This window comes from Leucopleurus acutus (genome assembly GCF_964270905.1).
Source record: "Leucopleurus acutus genome assembly, chromosome: 15".
Classification (NCBI taxonomy): domain Eukaryota; kingdom Metazoa; phylum Chordata; class Mammalia; order Artiodactyla; family Delphinidae; genus Leucopleurus; species Leucopleurus acutus.
The window spans coordinates 9,080,836-9,100,875 of record NC_139157.1 but is presented as its reverse complement, the minus strand read 5'-3'; the positions used below and the strand labels follow the sequence as shown (position 1 = coordinate 9,100,875).

General features: G+C 46.2%; 1 protein-coding gene across 3 annotated transcripts in view; it reads left to right on the top strand.

Annotated features, from left to right (window-relative positions):
- The window catches only part of TULP4 (TUB like protein 4), a 168,762-nt gene that overhangs the window by 120,000 nt on the left and 28,722 nt on the right, over positions 1-20,040 (top strand). For all 3 annotated transcript variants that reach the window (XM_082855808.1, XM_082855807.1, XM_082855806.1), the window contains 3 exons: positions 8,614-8,794; positions 11,154-11,288; positions 14,720-14,886. In XM_082855808.1, the coding sequence (XP_082711934.1) occupies positions 8,614-8,794; positions 11,154-11,288; positions 14,720-14,886 (483 nt within the window). The remainder of the gene's footprint in view (positions 1-8,613; positions 8,795-11,153; positions 11,289-14,719; positions 14,887-20,040) is intronic.

The following is a 20,040-nucleotide window of genomic DNA, read 5'->3' as shown; positions in this document are numbered from 1 at the left end:
AAAGAATCCTTACATTGACGCACAAGTATATGAAAGATGCTCAACATGACTAATCATCAGGAAATACAAATCAAAACCACTGTCCGATACACCTTATACCTGTCAGGATGGCTGTTACTTAAAAAAAGAAAAAAAAGTGCTGGCAAGGATGTGGAGGAATTGGAACCCTTGTACACTGTAGTGAGAATGTAAAACGTTGCAGATACGGAAGTTCCTCAAAAAATTAAAAATAGAACTACCATATGACCCAGCAATCCCGCTTGTGGCTGTGTATTCAAAAGAATTGAAAACAACGTCTTAAAGAGGTATTTGCACAGCCATGTTCATTGCAGCATTATTCACCATAGCCAAGATGTGGAAACAACCTAAATGTCCATCAGTGAATGAAAAGATAAAGAAAATGTCATATATTCTTACAATGAAATATACACATACAGTGAAATACTGTCTTAAAAAGGAAGGCTAGGGGCTTCCCTGGTGGCGCAGTGGTTGAGAGTCTGCCTGCCGATGCAGGGGACGCGGGTTCGTGCCCCGGTCCGGGAGGATCCCACATGCTGCAGAGCGGCTGGGCCCGTGAGCCATGGCCGCTGAGCCTGCACGTCCGGAGCCTGTGCTCCACCACGGGAGAGGCCACAACAGTGAGAGGCCCGCGTACCGCCAAAAAAAAAAAAAAAAAAAGGGAGGCTAAATAATATAATAAAAAACCTTGAGGACATTATGCGAAGTGAAATGATCCAGTCACTGAAGTCCAAATACTTCATGATCTCATGTATATGAGGTATCTAAAATAATCAAACACATGGAAGCAGAGAGTAAAATTGTGGTTGCCCAGGGCTGGAGGGAGGGGAGAACAGGGAATTGAAGTTCAGTTGCTATAAAGTTTCAGTTATGCGAGATTAACAAGTTCTAGAGATCTTTTGCACAGCGTTTTGCCTATAGTGAACGATATTGTACACTTAAAACTGTACTGTACACTTAAAAATTTATGAGTGTAGATCTCGTATTAAGTATTCTTACCACAATTTTTTTAAAAAGATATGTATTTTTTTAAATTGGTAGTCTAAATTATTTTAAAGTCAGTTTAGTGTTATATTTTCTTCATATGCTTATATTAATACCACAGCATGGCAGTGGCCTTGGTTCTGACGCAGAGCCCTTGCAGGAATGGCGGTCTTTGTCCGGATGGCTGCACTACAGGATTGAGCTTCCCAGGGTTCCCTTTGGCATTCCTAAACCTCGAATGCCTTGCCGCTCTGACAGCCCTACCATGGGCATTGAATACATCCTGGTGTCATTTTAGAGGGAGGTGATGTGTGTCACTAAGAGTGACAGACACTCTCCTGACTAAATTCTAGGCAGGCCCCACTCTTCTTGACTGGGCCTCAGCCTTGGCCTGTCAAACTAGATTCGCATCACAAATGTTTCATTCTCTCTCTCTCTCTCTGTCTTGAACAAACACTAGCATAGTTTCTGTCCACGCAAGGCTGTGTAGCTAAAGATGACAACTCCAGCCTTCCGATGTTCTTGCCTGGGAAAGCTCGAGGCTGCCGGAAGAATTACAGCACCTGAAACTAGGGCCCCTGTCTCCCAGTGTCTGGACCTTAACTAGCAAAACCCAGATGGCCTAATGACACTGACAGTCCCCACCTCCCACTTTTGGCAAAATTTCCACTTCCCTGGCTCTGCCCTAGCCCCCGCCTCCCTCGCTGCTCTCTCATTCTCCCTTTAAAATGCGCAGTCATGTCTGCACTAGTGGAAGTTGGGTTCACCTCCTTCTTATTGCAGTAATGATTACTGGGTAAAAATCTGTCCTTACCTCCTTGACTAGTGTCCGGCTTCACTGATCTTTGACACCAGTCACAGGTGCTGTTGGGTCTGCCCTCATCACCGTGTACCCTGACAGCTACCGTTGAGTCAGAAGACCGTCACTGTCCTCAGACCAGGAAATCGTTTCCTCTTAGCCCTTTTGTTGAAGTTTATTAGTAGCCACAGGAGGAAATTACTGTTTCTGTATACTGAGAAATATATTTAGATATGTTTCAAAGATTTGGAGCATTTTGAAACAGGAAAGGATTTGAGAGCTCATCTAATATACCTTTTTTAGATGACAGAAGAGAACAAATACTCAGGAAGGTAAATGATCAATTCGAAGTTACATAAGTATTTAGGAGTCAAAATAGAACCAGACCCCTAGCCAGCCAACTCCCAGTTCTGAGTTCTTTGCAAAGAAAGGGATGTTTCCCCAGAAGATTTAAGACTGTCTTTACCAAACAGGTTAAGCAGACTTCAGCGTCACCTAGCACCTCTTTCCCAATCCAAGGACCACGTGGTAAGTGGCCTGGGTGTTTTCACCCCGCTCCAGAGATCTGATATGGAGCTATGCTCCTGAAACTTTTCTCTCTACCTTATTCCCTGTGTAGTAAATATATTTTAATAGTATATTCACATGGTATATAATTCTAAATGTTCAAAAGGATATATGATGAAAAGTTCCATTTTCCCCACTATCCTCAAGCCACCCACTTCTGTTCCCCAGAGGTAATTGGTGTTTCCAGTTACCTGTGTATCCTTCTGGAGGTATCCTGTTTTTAAATTAGTCCTCGAGTCATTCTGTTCCCCACCCCACCCCCAGAAATCATGTGTAGGTGTCTTAAAAGGGTGAACAAACTTTAAAATGGAGCCTGAAAGATTTGGGGAAGAACGTTCTAGCAATGGGAATTAACTAACATTAAATTCAGTACCTGAGGCAGATAGAATATCTCCTTCTCTGAAAATCTTTGAACTTAGCATAGTCTCTCATCTTTATGAGTTAGTTTATAAGCAGTTATTCTGCAGTGAGGAGATGAAATGACTTCAAAATTACATGTTTGGACCAAAGATACAAATTGTTATTCTGTATTTTGGGTGAGATTTCTTTCCCATATTTATCAGAATAAGTCTTAAAATGTCCATTTTAGAAATGCATGTTATAGTCAATTGTGAAATTATATTTCATCTTTTTTTTTGAACCAGGAAATACTCTGTTAATCAACTGAGCAATTCTGTCCTTTACAACTGTCTGATTTCAATGACTATTTCCTTAGTTGCAAAATACTCAAATCTGGCCTTGAAGCACATTTACAAGCTAGTGTTCTGCAACCCAACGGGGAGGTCTTTTCAAAACAAAAGTTTTACTTTGGTGGCATCTCAGGACAGAAGCTTCCTTCTAAAGAGCAAAGGGACGTCACGGCCTGTCCCTTCACTCCTCCCTCCACAGTAGTGCATTTAGACATTTGCCACCAACGGAGCTGAAGTTACTGCAGGCGTATCTCAGGGATGTGTGGGCTTGGTTCCAGACCACTGCAGTAAAGTGAGTCACACAAATTTTTAGGTTTCCCAGTGCATATAAAAGTTATGTTTACACTGTACCGTGGTCTGTTAAGTGTGCAACAGCGTTATGTCTAAAAGAACAATGAACATACCCTAATTAAAAAAGACTTTTTCAAAAAAAATTAATTTTTATTTTTGGCTGTGTTGTGTCTTCGTTTCTGTGCGAGGGCTTTCTCTAGTTGCAGCGAGCGGGGGCCACTCTTCATTGAGGTGTGCGGGCCTCTCACTGTCATGGCCTCTCGTTGCGGAGCACAGGCTCCAGATGCGCAGTCTCAGTAGTTGTGGCTCACGGGCCCAGTTGCTCCGCGGCATGTGAGATCTTCCCAGACCAGGGCTCGAACCCGTGTCCCCTGCATTGGCAGGCAGATTCTCAACCACTGCGCCACCAGGGAAGCCCTAAAAAAGACTTTATTGCTAAAAAACGCTAACCATCATCTGAGTGAGTCGTAACCTTTTGGCTGGTGGAGGGCCTTGTCTCCGTGTTGGTGGCTGCTGGCTGGTCAGGCTGGTGGCTGCTAAGGCTGGGGTGCCTGTGGTAGTTCTTAAAGTGAGATGGCAGTGACGTCTGCCCCATCAGTTGACTCTTCCTTTCATGAACCATGTCTCTGTAGCATGCAGTGCTGTTTGATAGCATTCTATGCACAGTAGAACTTCTTTCAAAATCAGAGTCAGTTCTCTCAAACCCTGCTTTATCAAGTAAGTTTGTCATATTCTAGATCCTTTGTTGCCATTTAAATAATCAGTTAAGTTCGCCATCTTATATGGACATGGTTTGTGATGCCCCAAAATAATTACAGTAGTAACCTCAAAGGTCACTGATCACAGATCACTCTAAAAAATATAATAATGAAAAAGTTTGAAATGTTGTGAGAATTACCAAAATATGACACAGATACACAGAGTGAGCGAATCCTGCTGGGAAACTGGCACTTGCTTGGCACAGGGTGGCCACAGACCTTTAATTTATAAAAAAAAAAAAACACAGTATCTGCAAAGTATAATAAAATAAGGCCTACCTGTAGTAGGAATTTGTAATCACTTTGTTATCCTCTCCCCCAGCTTTAAATCACAAAAGCAAATAAATGGGGCAAAGTCAATTCCTTTTGTAGCTGGTTCCAATGCTACTGGTTAAAGTCTACTACAAAAAAGGTGAACAGTTATAGAAGCACATATTTTTATAGTTGAAATCTCCTAATATGGTCTTTATTCGAGAATTTAGATGCGTACCAGTCTCCAAAGGTAAAATCACTGGTGATATATGTCATCACTGGTTCCAAAACATAAATCTTTTGAATGATTTGCTGTCTTCTTCCTACCTCCTTTGGTTTGTGGCTTGGTTCGATTTTAATTGCTGGTGATAATTGTGTTACATTTTAAAATAATTACATCTAAAACTAGTTTAGAATGGAGTACATTTAAATGGAGAGATTATATGTGGATACCACAATTTTTTAAACATTGCATTGATACTGAACACTGCCCTGCAATAGCGTCCCCCGTCCCTGAGGGACCGCCGTTGAACTGGTGTGGCCTGAGGCCTAGCAGGTTTCTACCACCTTCTTTGGTTCTTGGTGCACCCGTTACAGAGGGAGCATTGTCCCTGCCCCTCTGTGAAGCCTGCAGTCCAGTAGAGAAAACAGCAGGAAAAATATGAGACAGAAATTTATGTCATCCATAACTGAAAGTGTTTTGGAGGCCAATTTTATGGGAGGATTTGAGCACTGGTTTAGTTTAAAGAAGAGAGGAAAGAAGTTGTTGCTTCATTTGTAGGAAAATTTGGGCAAAGGCCAAAGCTTTGGGGAGAAATTTGCTTGCTAATAGTCACTGGGCATCCGCTCATGCCAGGCAGCATGGGAGAACCTGGGGGTGCAGACCTGCCCTCAAGAACCTCATGGTTTAATGGGAAAGACAGACATGCAAAAACAGTGTTGTGGGAGCCATGGTTAGAGTGAGGTTAATTCTGTGTAGGGGGCCCCAAAAGCCTCGTCTGAGCACCTGTAACGTATCAGACACCGTACTGGACACTGGAGATAAAGCCACAGTCTTTGCTGGCAGAGGACCTGCTGTGTGTGTGGGTCAGGGGATGGGTGAGGTTATGAATCTCATCTGGGACATGTTGATTCTGAAGGGCCTGGCCTTCGACACATCCAGGGGTAGGTGGCTGGCAGGCAGTTGGACCTGTGAGTCTGGAGCTTAGGGGAATGGCCTGGGCAGGAAGCCAGCCCTGAATGGCGTCCTTGAGGCTGTGGATGTGACTCTGACCTCCTAGAAAGGGAAGGAGGTCTGGGGCCAAGCCTAAAAGAGGAGACAGAGCCTGGGAAAAAGGAGCCGGCACCATTCTGTCCAGAGCACCAGAATTAAGGAGTGGAAGCTGCAGGGACGGATGCATTTGCCAGTGTGTGTATTTATTATTATTAGACTTTTCTGTCTTGTTCTCTTGAAGTCCTTGGCTCGTAGAAGCTTTATCTCATTGGAAATGATTAGGCATGAAAAGAACTTGTAATAGAGGAGATTTTTGAAAATCTGATTTTATGTCATATCAGTGTTCTTCAGTTATCTGACACACTTGTTCCAAAACAGAGTAACTTCCTCCATCACTGCTTGACAACCCGACTGCTAGGGTTGCCTTTTTCCTTCTCTCTGATCCTAACAGTGCATCATCTCTCCAGAGAGATGTAGTCGGAGGTGATTAATGACGGGGGATTTGGCAGCTGGGTTTTTTTGGTCCTCTTCTGCTTTACTGTGATGTTGAACATTGAAAACTCATTAAGCCACCAGGCCTTCATTCAGGAATTAGATGGTGTCTGTTCTTCTCCAAAATGGAAAAATGCGAGTGTTACTCAAAAGATGCTTCATTTCCTCCTTCCCTTCACAAACCCTGCCATGTGTCATCGGATATGACAGGCCCTGAGGAGATTGCAGCGATCAGAGCAGACATAGTCCATGTCCTCAGAAGCTTGCAGTCTAGCATGGGAGTCAGACAAATCAAATAATCCCACAGTCAGTTATGAGAATAGTGGTGATTGTGCCAGTGGAGACTGTGGGAGACATACAGGAGGGGTCTGGGAACTTGTTTGGGGTTGATACGTTTTAATCCTGGGTACTTGAGAAGAATGACTGTTTGCCCTTGCCTGCTAATGGGCTACGTTTAGGAGAAACAAAGTCACAGGTGATGAAATAACCCCTTCACGTACACCATGGTACAGGGCTGCCCTTCAGACATGCTTGAACAAATGGGTGAGGATGTGGAAAGGGGAGAAGAAACGCCTGCTTCCTGGGATGTTGCCTTACAGTGGGGTTCCCACACGTCTTTTTCTTCTGAAATAATGTAAATTGTACATTTCAGTTGAAGTTACAGGAGGTCACGCTCCATATTTATCTTCTCTGCAAACTGCTCAGGAAGCATATTCAGTGTCTGCCTCTGCCAGGGCTTCAGTGGCTCTGACCCACCGCTCCAGTGTCTGCCTCTCTCTGCCCGTGTCACATGAGGTCTTTGTGGACATGCTGGTGGATACTGTTTATTTTCTCTGTTGGCAGCCAAGAATTCAGCTTTTTCTAAAATGATTTTTACTGTGTTCCTATTACGTCTTATCTGTTTTTTCCTTTAAGCAGCGTTCGATGATGATTCATCACTGGCCTTGGGGGAAAACTGTTTTAGCTTCTTTTTTTTTTAAGTTTACAATCATTAAAAATGTAGATCATGTTTAAAGGTTTTTTTTTTTTTTTTTGCGGTACGCGGGCCTCTCACTTTTGTGGCCTCTTCCGTTGCGGAGCACAGGCTCCGGACGCGCAGGCTCAGCGGCCATGGCTCACGGGCCCAGCCTCTCCGCGGCATGTGGGATCTTCCCGGACCGGGGCACGAACCCGTGTCCCCTGCATCGGCAGGCGGACTCCCAACCACTGCGCCACCAGGGAAGCCCTAAAGGAATATTTGATGGACAGTTGGTTTATCTAAAACAGCTCTAAATTCTGTGAGCATATTACTGCTGAAATGAAATACATCTTCCCTTGCAATTAATCTCTCGTAATCATCAGGATAATTGCCTATTGATTGTCACTGACTTTAATTCACTCACGTAACCATAAATACTTATTGAGTGCCTACTGTACCCAAAGCTCTGTTAGGTGCCAGGGGTACAGCTGTGGACGGTCTTGGCCCTCAAGGAGCTCAGTGTCAAAATCTAAAAAGCAAAAAGTAGTATGGACCTAAAAGTCTTAAATAACTTTCCCTTTGTGTAGATCCTGGTATGGTTCTCTCAGTGAGTTGTCGGTGGATGGACAGATGTCATTAGACACAAAAGATACAAAGATTTCAATGCCGGCAGACGCAGAAACCGCAGAGCCTAGCACACAAAGCAGGAGATAACACGGTGTACTCCTCAGGGAGGTCCTGCTTCCCAGGCCCCAAGGGCCCCCTCAGGGTCGTCCAGTGGGATGGTGTCCATGGGGGGGGCTTTGAGCAACCACGAGCAGCTCCTCTGCCGCTCCGACGGAGGGCCTCCGCCGCCGCCCAGTCTCCCTCTGCGTGCTTGTGCTTAAGCCCTGGCCGTGTGTCCGCCTGCGGGCCGGTGACTGGGCGGGGCCTAGGAGCGGCCCTCAGCACACAAGGCGTCAGGCCTGTCTCAGCTCCGTGCCGGCAGCGCTGGCGCTTGCCTCCCAGGATTGTTTTGACAGTTAGTGAGGTAAACTGGTTAGAATAGTGCTTAGCCCAAAGTAAGCACTTAATGAATGTATTAATATCATGAATTCATTATAACATTATTACTTAAATACATCAACACCATTATTAGTCTCAGTGAAATAGAACATGAGACAAACATGCTTACATACACTTAAAGTTTTTCTTTAAGAGGTTTTTAACAATGAACCTCTGCTGCTGCTTTTTTTTTTTTAAGAAAAATAAGAGAATATTATCCTCTTCTTAGCCCTCCTCCTTCAACCAAAAAAGCAAAACAAAGAAAAACAACCCACAGAAGGTGAAACAGTGATTTTGCTGGTGTTTGAAAAGTCCACATAACATAATGAATATATTTACTATAGCATTAGTCACGTTTCACTAATAGAGGACTAAAATTCTTCCAGTAATAGCCAGCTAAGTTTCCGCCATTTCCTGCTTTGTGTATTTCCTCAGTTGCTTACCTGGTCTCTTTCTTTAGTCCTGGTGGACAAGTCAAGGTGGTGAGGTTTGCCAGAAACCACAGACCTTTCTCCCCGTCCATCACGAGTCCTGGTCCTTGGTTGCAGGTGCTGTTTGGCACGGCTGACGGGCAGGTGATCGTCATGGACTGCCATGGCAGGATGCTGGCCCACGTCCTCCTGCATGAGTCAGACGGCATCCTCAGCATGTCTTGGAACTACCCCGCCTTCCTAGTGGAGGACAGCAGCGAGAGTGACACCGACTCCGATGACTACTCCCCGCCCCAAGGTAGCTCGCGGGCTCCGTGGGGACAAGAGTGTGGAAGGAGAATGAACCCATCCGCAGGGGAAGGGACAGGCCCGCCGTGTGCACGGCTCCCTAACCTACTGGGCAGGGTTCTCAATGGAGGTGCAAGGCAGAACTGGCCCAGTCTCTGTTCTTGGTTGGACCGTCTTCTCTCTGCCATCCCTTTTTGCAGAATCACTGGTCAGATTGATGAAGCTCCATTGGCTTAGGTTTTCCTAGATATAAAGCAAGACTTATGGCCGTTTCCATGTCCCTGGGGTGTCGTGGGACTTCGCTGCTTAGTGAGAGTAGAGAGAGCTGAAGATGAGAAATGCTGTGCCATTATTCTTATACCCTAATCTGTGGTGTTTCAAATCCCTAACGTTATTAAAGCCCGTAGCTTTAGTTGTGTGGGGAAAGGATTAGCTCTGCCCCTAGTGAAGGCCAGTACACTGGGCTGGTATCCATGCCCCTGTCTTTTTTATTTCAGGCAGAAGGTCTGGGCTTCCTCAGTTCAGGTGAACCTGCCGCCCTCACCCCCCGCCCCCAAGCCTCACAGTGACGTTAGATTAGAGTAGATGACGTCGGAGTTTTTTAACATTTGGACCAGTAATGAAAGATTGTTTCAGACCCTTGGTGGGGATAATTTCAGGTTCCAGCTTCCTTCACCCCTTTCAGTGTGTGTCTTAGCCCCCAAAGCAGAAGCCTTTGGTGTCGACGCTGGCCATCACCAATGTCAGCCCTCAGCACTGGCCCACTCAGGGCTCTGGCTCTTCCCCAGTGTCCCATCCCCTGCTCCAACCTCTTTTTTTAAAAGGAGAATATGTTACGAATAGTGGAAGGAAAAGACTCCCCGTGGTCACCTGCTGTGGGACTTCCGGGCAGCTGTGCTCACACTGCTGGCTGAGTGCCCTTAATGGGCTAAAGGCACACGCTGGACAGTGTCTACCCTTCCCTGTGACTGTGAGCATGTTCAGCCTGTGAAGGGCTGGTCCAGGGAGAGTATTTTTAACTTTCTCCCCCATCAGCATCTGCCCTCACTGGTACTTGGAGTCTTCTCCCTCTTGTCCCAGACGTGATAAAGTGTCATGCTTCCCAGAGACGTACACATATACATCGCCATTCGTGCAGTTAGGGAGAAGGCAGTGTTCAGACGGGTAATGAAAGATTGTTTCAGACCCTGTGAAAAAAGTGTCGATTGGCGGTAGTGTTTCAGGATTGGTGGGTGTCGGGAGGGAGAGCGTTCTTCGCTCCTGGAAATCCATCACCTCGTGGGGCCCCAGCCTTGAGCGAAGTGCTGATCCATCCTCCACCTCGTGGCGATGAAGCCAGTGTCTTTCAGCCTTGGACTCGGCATCCTTTTAAAACAGAACTTTGCTAGATTGAATGCATATTTGCTTATCCACATTTATTAGGGGAAGAAACAAGATCCAGAGACCAAGTTGCTAGAGCAAGTCCAGAGTAAGTCTCGGAGCAGAACGCAGTTCCTGGCTACTACGCTAACCTGTTGCCCTCTTCAGAAGCAGAGGCCAGTTTGGAGGATGACTGGGATTTACCATTCAGATAGAGCAGGGTGTTTCTTGGTGGCCTAGGGAATTTGAGCACAGAGGTAGGTACCTGCAGCATCTTAAAAGTGAAGCAAAGGAGAGTCATAACTGGGGGTCCTCCGCAGGTGGGGCTGAGCATGGTGAGCGAGCAGAGATCAGGCTGGCCCGCCCTGGGGGGGAGCATACAGAGCGTCATCCCTCACGGCTCCTGCCTTAATGCACAGTCTCCTCGCACGCACGAGGCAGGGTTCCCTTCTGCTGGCCGTGCGCTGGGTGTGAGCCACATCCGACCTTGGCCTTCTCTCCAGGTGTGGGGTCTCTTCTGGTAAAAGCAGAGAGCTCATGGTGGCCGCTCACTGCCTATAATGTTCAGTGAAAGTGTGTTCAGTGTTGAAAGGCAGCTTTTCTCTTTACATTGGACCAGGATTAAGAAAATGTTTTCATCCCTCTTCGCACCATCCTTATACGTTACGTGACATTAAAATAATGGACGTTTGCACATCGTCAGAACCATGTAAACCCGTGACCACAGGGGTTAATAAACTCTGCATGCACGCTCTCAGCACGGCGTACAGAGCCCAGGGAGCCCTGCTCGGTGCCCTCGGGGCTTCGGCCCCCAGCGCCTCTCATTCCAGGGGGCTCCGTGTAGTTCCTGAGTGCTGTGCAGCACTGCCTTACTTGGTGATGTCCCAGCCCAGAGTCTGGTCTGCACTGTTGGGCAGTTTCGAGGCCCTCCGCAGGATTGCAGCACGCGGGCCTGGATTCCGGTCACGTGCTTGTTGCCTCGTTTTCACTCGGCGCTTCTGTCCCCGCAGATGGTCCGGCGGCGTATCCCATCCCAGTACAGAGCATCAAGCCGCTGCTCACCGTCAGCTTCACCTCAGGAGACATCAGCTTGATGAACAACTATGACGACTTGTCTCCTACTGTCATCCAGTCGGGGCTGAAAGGTACGGATCAGCCCGAGCGGCCAGCCTTCCGAGCTGGGCGTCACGGCCAGGCCTGTTGACCCCCGGCCTCTGCAGTGGCCTCTTCCAGGCTTAATGGAGTCTGTTCACTCCTCTGCTTAGCCGACAAGTCGATTCCTATCTAGTCTCACCTTGAGGAGGGATTCCTGACAGTCCCCTTCGTCTTCACCTGCCCTTCTCCCCCCACGGCAGGAGCGATCCTCTCGGGTGTGGGCCGCTTGCCTGCAGCCAGCACTGCGGGTGTTGGGCGGCAGCACCTGCCGTGCCTGCGGCAGCAGGTGACACACAAGACAGCCGAGGCCTCGGTGTGAAGGTCAGCAGTCAGGGGCTGATGCCTTCCTGAGGGACGTTAATGAAATGCTGTCTCAAGGCAAGACAGGCACCCGTAAGCATTCGCGGTGTTCTGAATTTTGCAATTCAGGAATACCGTTGAGGTGGTGCCTCTGAGGAGTTCTTTGGAAAAACAGTTCTGTCTCTTCAGGGTTGAATGGTGCAGTGTAGAAATTCCAGGGCTACTTCTGGTCCTCGAGGTTAAGGGACCTGCTATAATCTGAATGGGAGCCATTGCGGGGCCCGGCGGTGGGGAGGCAAACCGGAACCTTCAGTTCAGCTGCTGTCCTTCGAGACTGGCCATCAGACCAGAGTCCTGGCCATGTTGCTTCTTGTCTGAATTGTTCAGGAATGCCAGGGATATGGAGAATCAAGTCCACATACTTAACTGTTGATTGGCGGGAATGCATCGTCCCTGCCTGCACACCCCACAAGCACTTAATTCTGTTTCAGAACTATTGGATATTCTTGGCAACAAGTTAAACTCCCTCTTTTAAGTGTCCCATTTGCTGTTTCAAAACTATAATTGTAAGGAATTATTTGGCCTATAAATTCCGGAGGGACATGTAGACGTCCTTCTTTATTATCACAAATGGACCCGTTAGGAGCTGAGGAAGTTTCTTTTTACGATGATGATGAACTTAAATTCCTTGGACTTTTCTGTAAATTCTTTTCTGAATTTTCTGTCTTTCATGGAGCTAAAACAAAAAGGTAGTCATCATAAATTCTCTCATATATTTAGTGATCCAAGCTCTACTTTTGTTCTTCTAAAATTCTGTTTTTAAACCTTTTAACCAAGTTTATTAATTGCATCAGTACCTGCCTCTAGTTCTGCCGTCCTGAACTTCGTTCTCTACCAAGTGTCTGACCGAAAATATCATAATTACCGCTCAGTTCCTTTGTATTCTTTGTAGGGTGAGTTTTTCAAATTTTTCGCCATCTTGGAACCTACCTGTGGAAACTTTACTTTTTATTCCTTGGGTGTATTCTTTTGTTCTCTATCAAACTAAAGTATATTGGAGCAGCCCTTCTAACACAGTCCCACAATGGGCATGAGAGGATTGGGAACATGAAGGTGAGGTGACTTGGGGAGGCGACCCCAAGTACCCCTCCCGAATGTGAAAGTTCTTGACTTGAGTTTTATCCTAAAAATACAGGCAAATTTAGCATTCTTGTGATGACCTAACTAGAAATCTCAGTCTAATCTCAAAATGTTTTCAATCATTTATGCCCTCGTGACACGAGATGCTTTTGCACTGTCTTCCCAGTTTCAGAAAGTTAGGTGATGTTTCAGTAGATTGGTGTCATCCAGTAGGTGCTGCGTGTAGGCAGTTTCTCTCTTCTGTCTTGGTTTCAGAATATTTCAGTCTTACGTGTGGTATGGACAGCAGTCGTTTTTTGAAAATTTGTTTATTTTTGTCCACCGCTTTATGGGATATGTTAGTACATACTGGGACAGGTCGCCAGGTGCCGTCAAAGATGGCTCACCGCAGCTTCTTCCACCTGCGGTAACCTGTCCCATCACGGACAGGTTGGTCGTTTGACTCGCAAGGTGCAGACGGTCCCTGACTTACCGTGGTTCAACCTGGGGTTTTTCAACTTTATGACGGTGCAAAAGCGATATGCCTTTGGTAGAAACCGTATTTTGAATTTTGAATCTGGATCTTTTCCCAGGCTAGTGACTTGCAATGCCATCCTCTCTCGTGATGCTGGGCAGCGGCAGCGAGCGGAGCTCCCAGGCAGCCCCGCGATCACGAGGGTCAAAACCCGATACATTTAAAACCACTCTGTACCCGGACACTTTGTTTTTCACTTTCGGTACAGTATTCAGTGAATTACGTGAGATATTCAACACTTAATTATAAAATAGGCTTTGTGTTGGATGATCTGTAGGCTAATGTAAGTGTTCGGAGCATGTTTAAGGTGGGTGAGGCTAAGCTATGGTGTTCGGAAGGTTAGGTGTATTAAATGCATTTCCAACTTACCATGGGTTTATCCAGATGTAACCCTGTTGTAAGCCAAGGGAGATCTGTAGAGCAGAAGGGTCTAGTATTTCTTTTTTACTGTCTCGAAGAAACATCATCAGAGAACTTTTCCAGCGAAGAAAGGTGACTCCTGGTATTCCCCAGCTTGTCACCAACACGGTAATCTGTGTCATGTGCACAAGAGCTTACAGTGCTGGACCCCTCGTGGTCTCCACGGCCAGCCCTCCTTCCCACCCCTGCCCACTCCATTTTCACTGCAGACTCGTGGGGTTGGGGGGACTTTGCCTTGCTGACGTTTGCTGAGGAAGTTCTGCCTTGAAGAAAGATCTGCTGAGTATCCCAGCTTCGGGGAATTCTGTTTATCACACAGTGAACTGTAAACTGCTTCACCTCATTTGGGGTTTTTACCCTTTATTGTGACTTTCCTCTTTCTTGAGGACGTAGCGGGGAGGGGGGAAAAAGGCTATTTCCCCTCTACCCATCTTAGGCTCTCAGACCAGGCCCTGTAAGTTAGACTGACAAAAAACTGATTGACCAGAGTAAAACACACAGAAGCTTAACAACACCTGCACTGTTTACCTGTGGAAGCACAGAGATGAGTAGCTCAGAGGGTTTAGATAGCATGTTAACGAAAGAACAATACATTTTTTGGAGAAGTGACAAGGAGAAGACTTGAAGTTTCTAGGACAGCACATTGTGGGCAGGTAATTATATGGGGGAGCTAACGGAAGATAAGGGCCAGTTAGTAAAGTTTGTTATGCAGATTCCTCTGGTGTTGATAATGGTCTAGCGTTGTCTCCAGTGGTTCATTTCTGTCCTTCCTGGTGGGGGATGGGTAGACACCTTCACAGATTTATGTCCTGCTTTTAGGCAAGTAGGGGGAAGGGAGAGAGCTTTTCTTCTATCTGCTTCTTCTCCATCGCCTTCAGCTCTACGTAATTCTCATGCCAATGTGGCATATCTTGGGGTGCACACTCTGTTATCTTTCAAGGAAAAATAATTCAGTCATGAATTCAGACTCTGACCGAGCCAGAGCATCTTTGCAGGGAGGCAAGGGTCCCACCCTCGTGCTGACAGTTTTCCTCTTTCTGATTTCAGAGGTGGTGGCCCAGTGGTGCACGCAGGGAGACCTCCTGGCAGTCGCTGGCATGGAGCGCCCCACCCAGCTCGGTGACCTTCCCAATGGCCCTCTTCTGAAGAGTGCCATGGTCAAGTTCTACAATGTTCGCGGGGAGCACATCTTTACACTGGACACGCTTGTGCAAGTAAGGATGTGTGCCAGGCACCCGGCCGTGCCTCTGATGTGTTAGTTTGCACCCACCCTCCGTTAAATGCTCGTGAGCTGATTCTACTCACTGTGATTATCTTTGACAGATTTTAATCTTTTGTTGACCTGAATTAAATTATGGGGTATAGACCAGAAGAAGTAAGGGAAAAAGAAGTTTTTGCCTGTTAACCAAAATACACCCATTTCCATTCCCAGACGAGTGCACACTGAGTAAGCAGAGCGAGCTGGTGTTTATCATCATTCTGAAGTAAAAATCAGAAACTCGCAGAGAAGTGAATGCTGGATTTACATTTATTTACTCTGATTTTGTTTGTTATGCCAGTAACGTACTGTTACAGTTAAACTAAATTATTGTTAAACAGTTAGTAGAAAAGCTTAAAGGTGTTTAAGAAAGTGTGCACACGTGGGCCCCTCTCTATTTGTTTTTATCTCCCAGAAAGCTTTAGGCCGCCTCATTTCTGGTCTGGATCAGTTATGGTGGAGGCAGAATTCCACTACCGTGGAGTGGCGTGGAGTGGAGTCTGAGAGCGAGTTGATGGTTGATGGGGGTGATAATAAACTAGGGACTTACGTCCTAACCTTACCCAGCGCATCAGAGAGACAGGTATACCAGGTTTGGGGAAATTTGTAATTAGGTGCAGGCATTAATTATTTAAATGTATCTTTTTTTTAATTGTAGTAAAATACACATAACATAAAATTTACTGTCTTAACCATTTTTAGGTGTGCTACGTTATTTTGTAACCAATCTCCAGAATTTTTTCATCTTTGCAAAACCGAAACTATCTATACCTTCTTGTTTCTATGAATTTGACTGTTCTACATACCTCATATAAGTGGAACCATACAGTGTGTGTCTTTTTGTGTCTGGCTTACTTCACTTAGCAGAATGTCCTCGAGGTTTATCCACATCGTAGCCTGTGTCAGAATTTCATTCCTTTTTAAGGCTGAATAATATGCCATTGTATGTGTGCACTCCGTCTTGTTTATCCATTCATCCATCAGTGAACGTTTGGTTTCCTTCCAGCTTTTGGCTGTTACGAATAATGCTGCTGTGAACAGGGATATACAAATATCTCTTTGAGTTGCTGCTTTCAGTCCTTTTGGATAAATGCCCAGAAGTCGAATTGCTAGGCTATATGGTAATTCTGTGTCAGACTTTTTGAAGAGCTGCCATACTGTTTCATGGTGGCTGCACCATCTTACGTTCGCCCCAGCAGTGCACAAAGATTCCAGCTTCTCCACGCCCTCGCCAGCTCTTGTTATTTTCTGGTTTTTTGATGATAGCCGTCCAGATGGGCATGAGGTGTTATCTCGTGGTGCTTTTGATTTGTATATCCCTGAGGATTAGTTATGTTGAGCATCTTTTCCTGTACTTGTTGGCCGTTTGTATATCTTCCTTGGAAAAATGTCAGTTCAAGACCCTTGCCCACTTCCTAATTGGATTGCTAGTTTTTCTTGTTGCTGAGTTGTCATAGGATTTAAATGTATCTTTTGACAGTGTAATATGTTCTGTGGGCAGATAAGCGTATTTGTTTGTTCGTTTGTTCAAGCACCCAGCAAACATATTTTGAGGGGCTCCTACGCAGCTGGCCCTGAGCTCAGAGCTCTGAGTGCTAGTGCATAGAACGCGATGCAGGAGCCCTTCAAGGTAACAAGCTGAAATCAAGCCCCGGCCAGAGCAGGACAGCGTGGTTTTAAAGTGAGAGTCAACGTTGCCCAGGCCGCCTCTGCAACCCCGAGAGGCAGAAGTGGTACAGGCTGCCTGAAATGAGGAACTGGAGAGATTCATGTAGCAGAGAGACCAAAACTGGAAGGAATTCAGGGAACTGCGAAGGACGGTATAGAAATGGGCAGCCAGGGAACCTTGGTGGGTAGCATCTGCTCTATGACTTGAGACTGGCAAGTAATATAAAGTCGTAATAAGGCATGTTCAGGAAGAAGTGATAAACACAGGATGGGAAGCTGTGCTTGGATAGGAAATGCAGATTCCTATTTTAGAAGTGAAGTAGTTCTAGGTGATGAGGCGAACCCAGGAAGAGCTCAAGTGGAGCAGAGTTGAGGCCGTTAGCATGAGGCCAAGGTGTGTGGCAAAATAAAGGTAGATACTGGAGTCCCTATGGATTTGGGATTGAAGGAGAGATTACCTTGTTTACACAGTAATTGTTACCTTACTGCCAGGGCATTGCTTAATACCTCTGGCATGTGTTACACTTTTCTGTTTATTTGCCTTATTTTCTTAAAGTCAAAGGCCACGGTTTGTTCATTTTTCTGACCTTCACTGTGCTTAGAATGTAGTAGAAGCTTGACAGCCTTAACCATTGCAAAAGTTCTCATCAACTATCCCATGAAATTAACATAGGTCCTGAATTTAAACCATTTGAGGCTCAGGGATAAGAGAGGGGCTTGGCTCACCTTCCTTTGGAGAAAGCTATTCACACAGTGTCTCAGCATTTTAATAAATTGTTGACTCTTTTTTCATTTGAGGGTCTGTTTCAGCCGTTGGAAAAATCGCCTCAATAATATAAAGTTAAATAACGATGCTATTAAAAACCAAGTACAGTACTGATTATGTGTAGCACCAACTTAACTGTCGTCTGTAATGACTCTAGAATCACATGTCTGTACTGTGCCATTCAAGTTGTCCAAAGGCAGGAACGTTTTTATAGCAGGAAGGAAGTTAGGCAATTTATTGGGCTGTTTATAAAAAGAACTAAATGCAGTTTAGATCGGATAACTTATTTCCAAGTTAATGAGATTGTAGGTTATCGCGTACAAAGCCGTTGCCCAGCACAAACTTGCGGCAGCCTCATTTTAAAACTGATTCTCCTGAGTTACTCATAACAGCAATGCCTGTGGCTGAAGCTCCCAGAAGGAAATACACTGTAATTTATTTTCTTTTCCTTCCTGTCATAATTTAAAAGTCTAGAGTTGATCACACTAGGTGCTATCTGTAACCATCTACATGTAATTGCATATCTGATCCTTTGACCACAGATTTTGAGGGTTAGCACCACTGACTGAAGTTCACAGGCTTCGGTAATTCAGGTCTGTGTGTTTTTTATTTGGTTGGATGGTTGGGTTTTTTGGGTGGGTTGGTTGGTTTGTGTGTGTGTTTTAGCTTTATGAACTTTTTTTGCAATAAAGGCAAGTTGGTGGAGTTGCCTTATATTCTGTAAGGTTCAGGTGTTGATGTAAGATATTTGGGTAAAAAATTAAAAGAGGAAGATGGCAGGTGTGGGAACCGAAAAATCAAGTGACGGAGCGCATTTACGGTCATAGACTTCCAGGCTCTTGAAGGAGAATTCTTTAGCAAAACTGTTTTTGCCTTTCTTAAATTGAGAATTAATTGTACCTGTTCTCTCAAAGCTGCCACAGGTGTGTTTTTCCCATTGTTTGCTGTAAGTAGCTGAGAAAGTCCCTTCTGGGCTGTCTGCTTATAAAATACAAGAACGGCATGTTCTTTCAAAACGGAGATTTGGGCGACTGAATCCTGAGCTAGCTTTTATTACTGCAGCTTAGTTGGTGGCCAGATCATTGTAACTTAATATTCAAAATTGTCCATGGCTCCAGCCAACACAGTTTTACGGTGAACAGTCACCACCTTGGTCTATTTAAAAGTGAACTCTGCTGGAAGGCTTTCCTCCTGTGTACTCGCCTGTACAAACATTAAACACCCCCTTCTGGGGCTTCCCTGGTGGCGCAGTGGTTGAGAGTCCGCCTGCCGATGCAGGGGACACGGGTTCGTGCCCCGGTCCGGGAGGATCCCACATGTGGAGCGGCTGGGCCGCTAAGCCTGCACGTCCGGAGCCTGCGCTCCGCAATGGGAGAGGCCACAACTGTGAGAGGCCCGCATAACGCAAAAAAAAAAAAAAAAAAACACCCCCTTCTACCAGGGGCTGTGAAACATTTGAAGTGCATTTCCTCTAAGACAGAGATCCCCACCTTCTTCCTAGGGGAGCTCAGAAAGGAGGGAAAGCAATTGGGAGACAGGAGACCCCTCTGACATTCCCGGGTTCTCACTCCGCGTCCCGGGGCTCCATCAGCCAGCAGCTGCGTACCTGGATGGCCTCTTTTTCTCTCTCTTGGGCCAGTGTAACTGGTTTGACCCTTTTGTTGTCTCTTGACTCTAATCCTGCTTGAAAAGCTTATCTTTAACATGGAAAGGACACCCCGCTTTTTATTCCCTTTTAAATTTTTCGAGAACTCCGCGCAGCGCACTGCTGCACACAGAAATGGTGGTGTGGTGAGCAGGCTTTCAGGTCCGGCCACAAGCGTCACCAACTCACTCATCTCAGGCTCTGCTGAAACTTCCTGCATGGAAGCTTTCTCTGCTCCCCTGTCTGAAATGATCCCGTTGCTCTGCCTCTAGCCCCTTATCCTACCGTTGTTACCTCGTAGCATTCTTCACTAGCTGACACCATCAGGTAGTCCGTCCCTATCACAGAGCCTGAGGCACTTCTCTCTCCCCGTTCCCCCTCAGAGCATCAGCTCCGTGAAGGCAGGGAGCTTCTTTTATTCCGTGTCAATCCCCAAACGCCCGGCATCTGTCTGGCCCACTGCACACATTTGACAGGGATTTACTGACTGACCGATTGACAGCTCAGGAGGCGAGTACGTGATTGGACGGATGCATGGCACGGATCGTGTAGCAGCAGGAGATGAGGTCGCGAGGTAGTTAGCGTCTCTTCACGTGCCATAAGGGGTTGAAACAGGCCGTTAACCTTCCATGATGCTGTGGCAGCGGAAGTAGGGTGAGCAGACTAACCTGCTTTCCTCGTAAGTAGCTGGCGTCTGACACAGAGAGAGGGACAGCCTGACTGTCCATTGGCCGCTCCTCTCGTACCTCTCCGACCCAGGGACACCTGGCATCGGGCCAGCAAACTCACCAAAGCACCAGGTTCCGCCACACGGATACTCCCCGAAATGCAGCTCGTCGTCTTGCCCTTTTGCCTTAGATTTACGTGCCGAATACCTACACAAATTAAGTTCTAGCCATCGGTTCTAAAAATAGTCATTTTGTGCAATTTGAGAAAGCGATGAAGTCCACACATCTACAGCTGAGTTTCTCCCTAGCAGACGGCAGCTGTTCAAAAACAAAAACATTCATCTGCGGGAGTCGCGTCTGTGT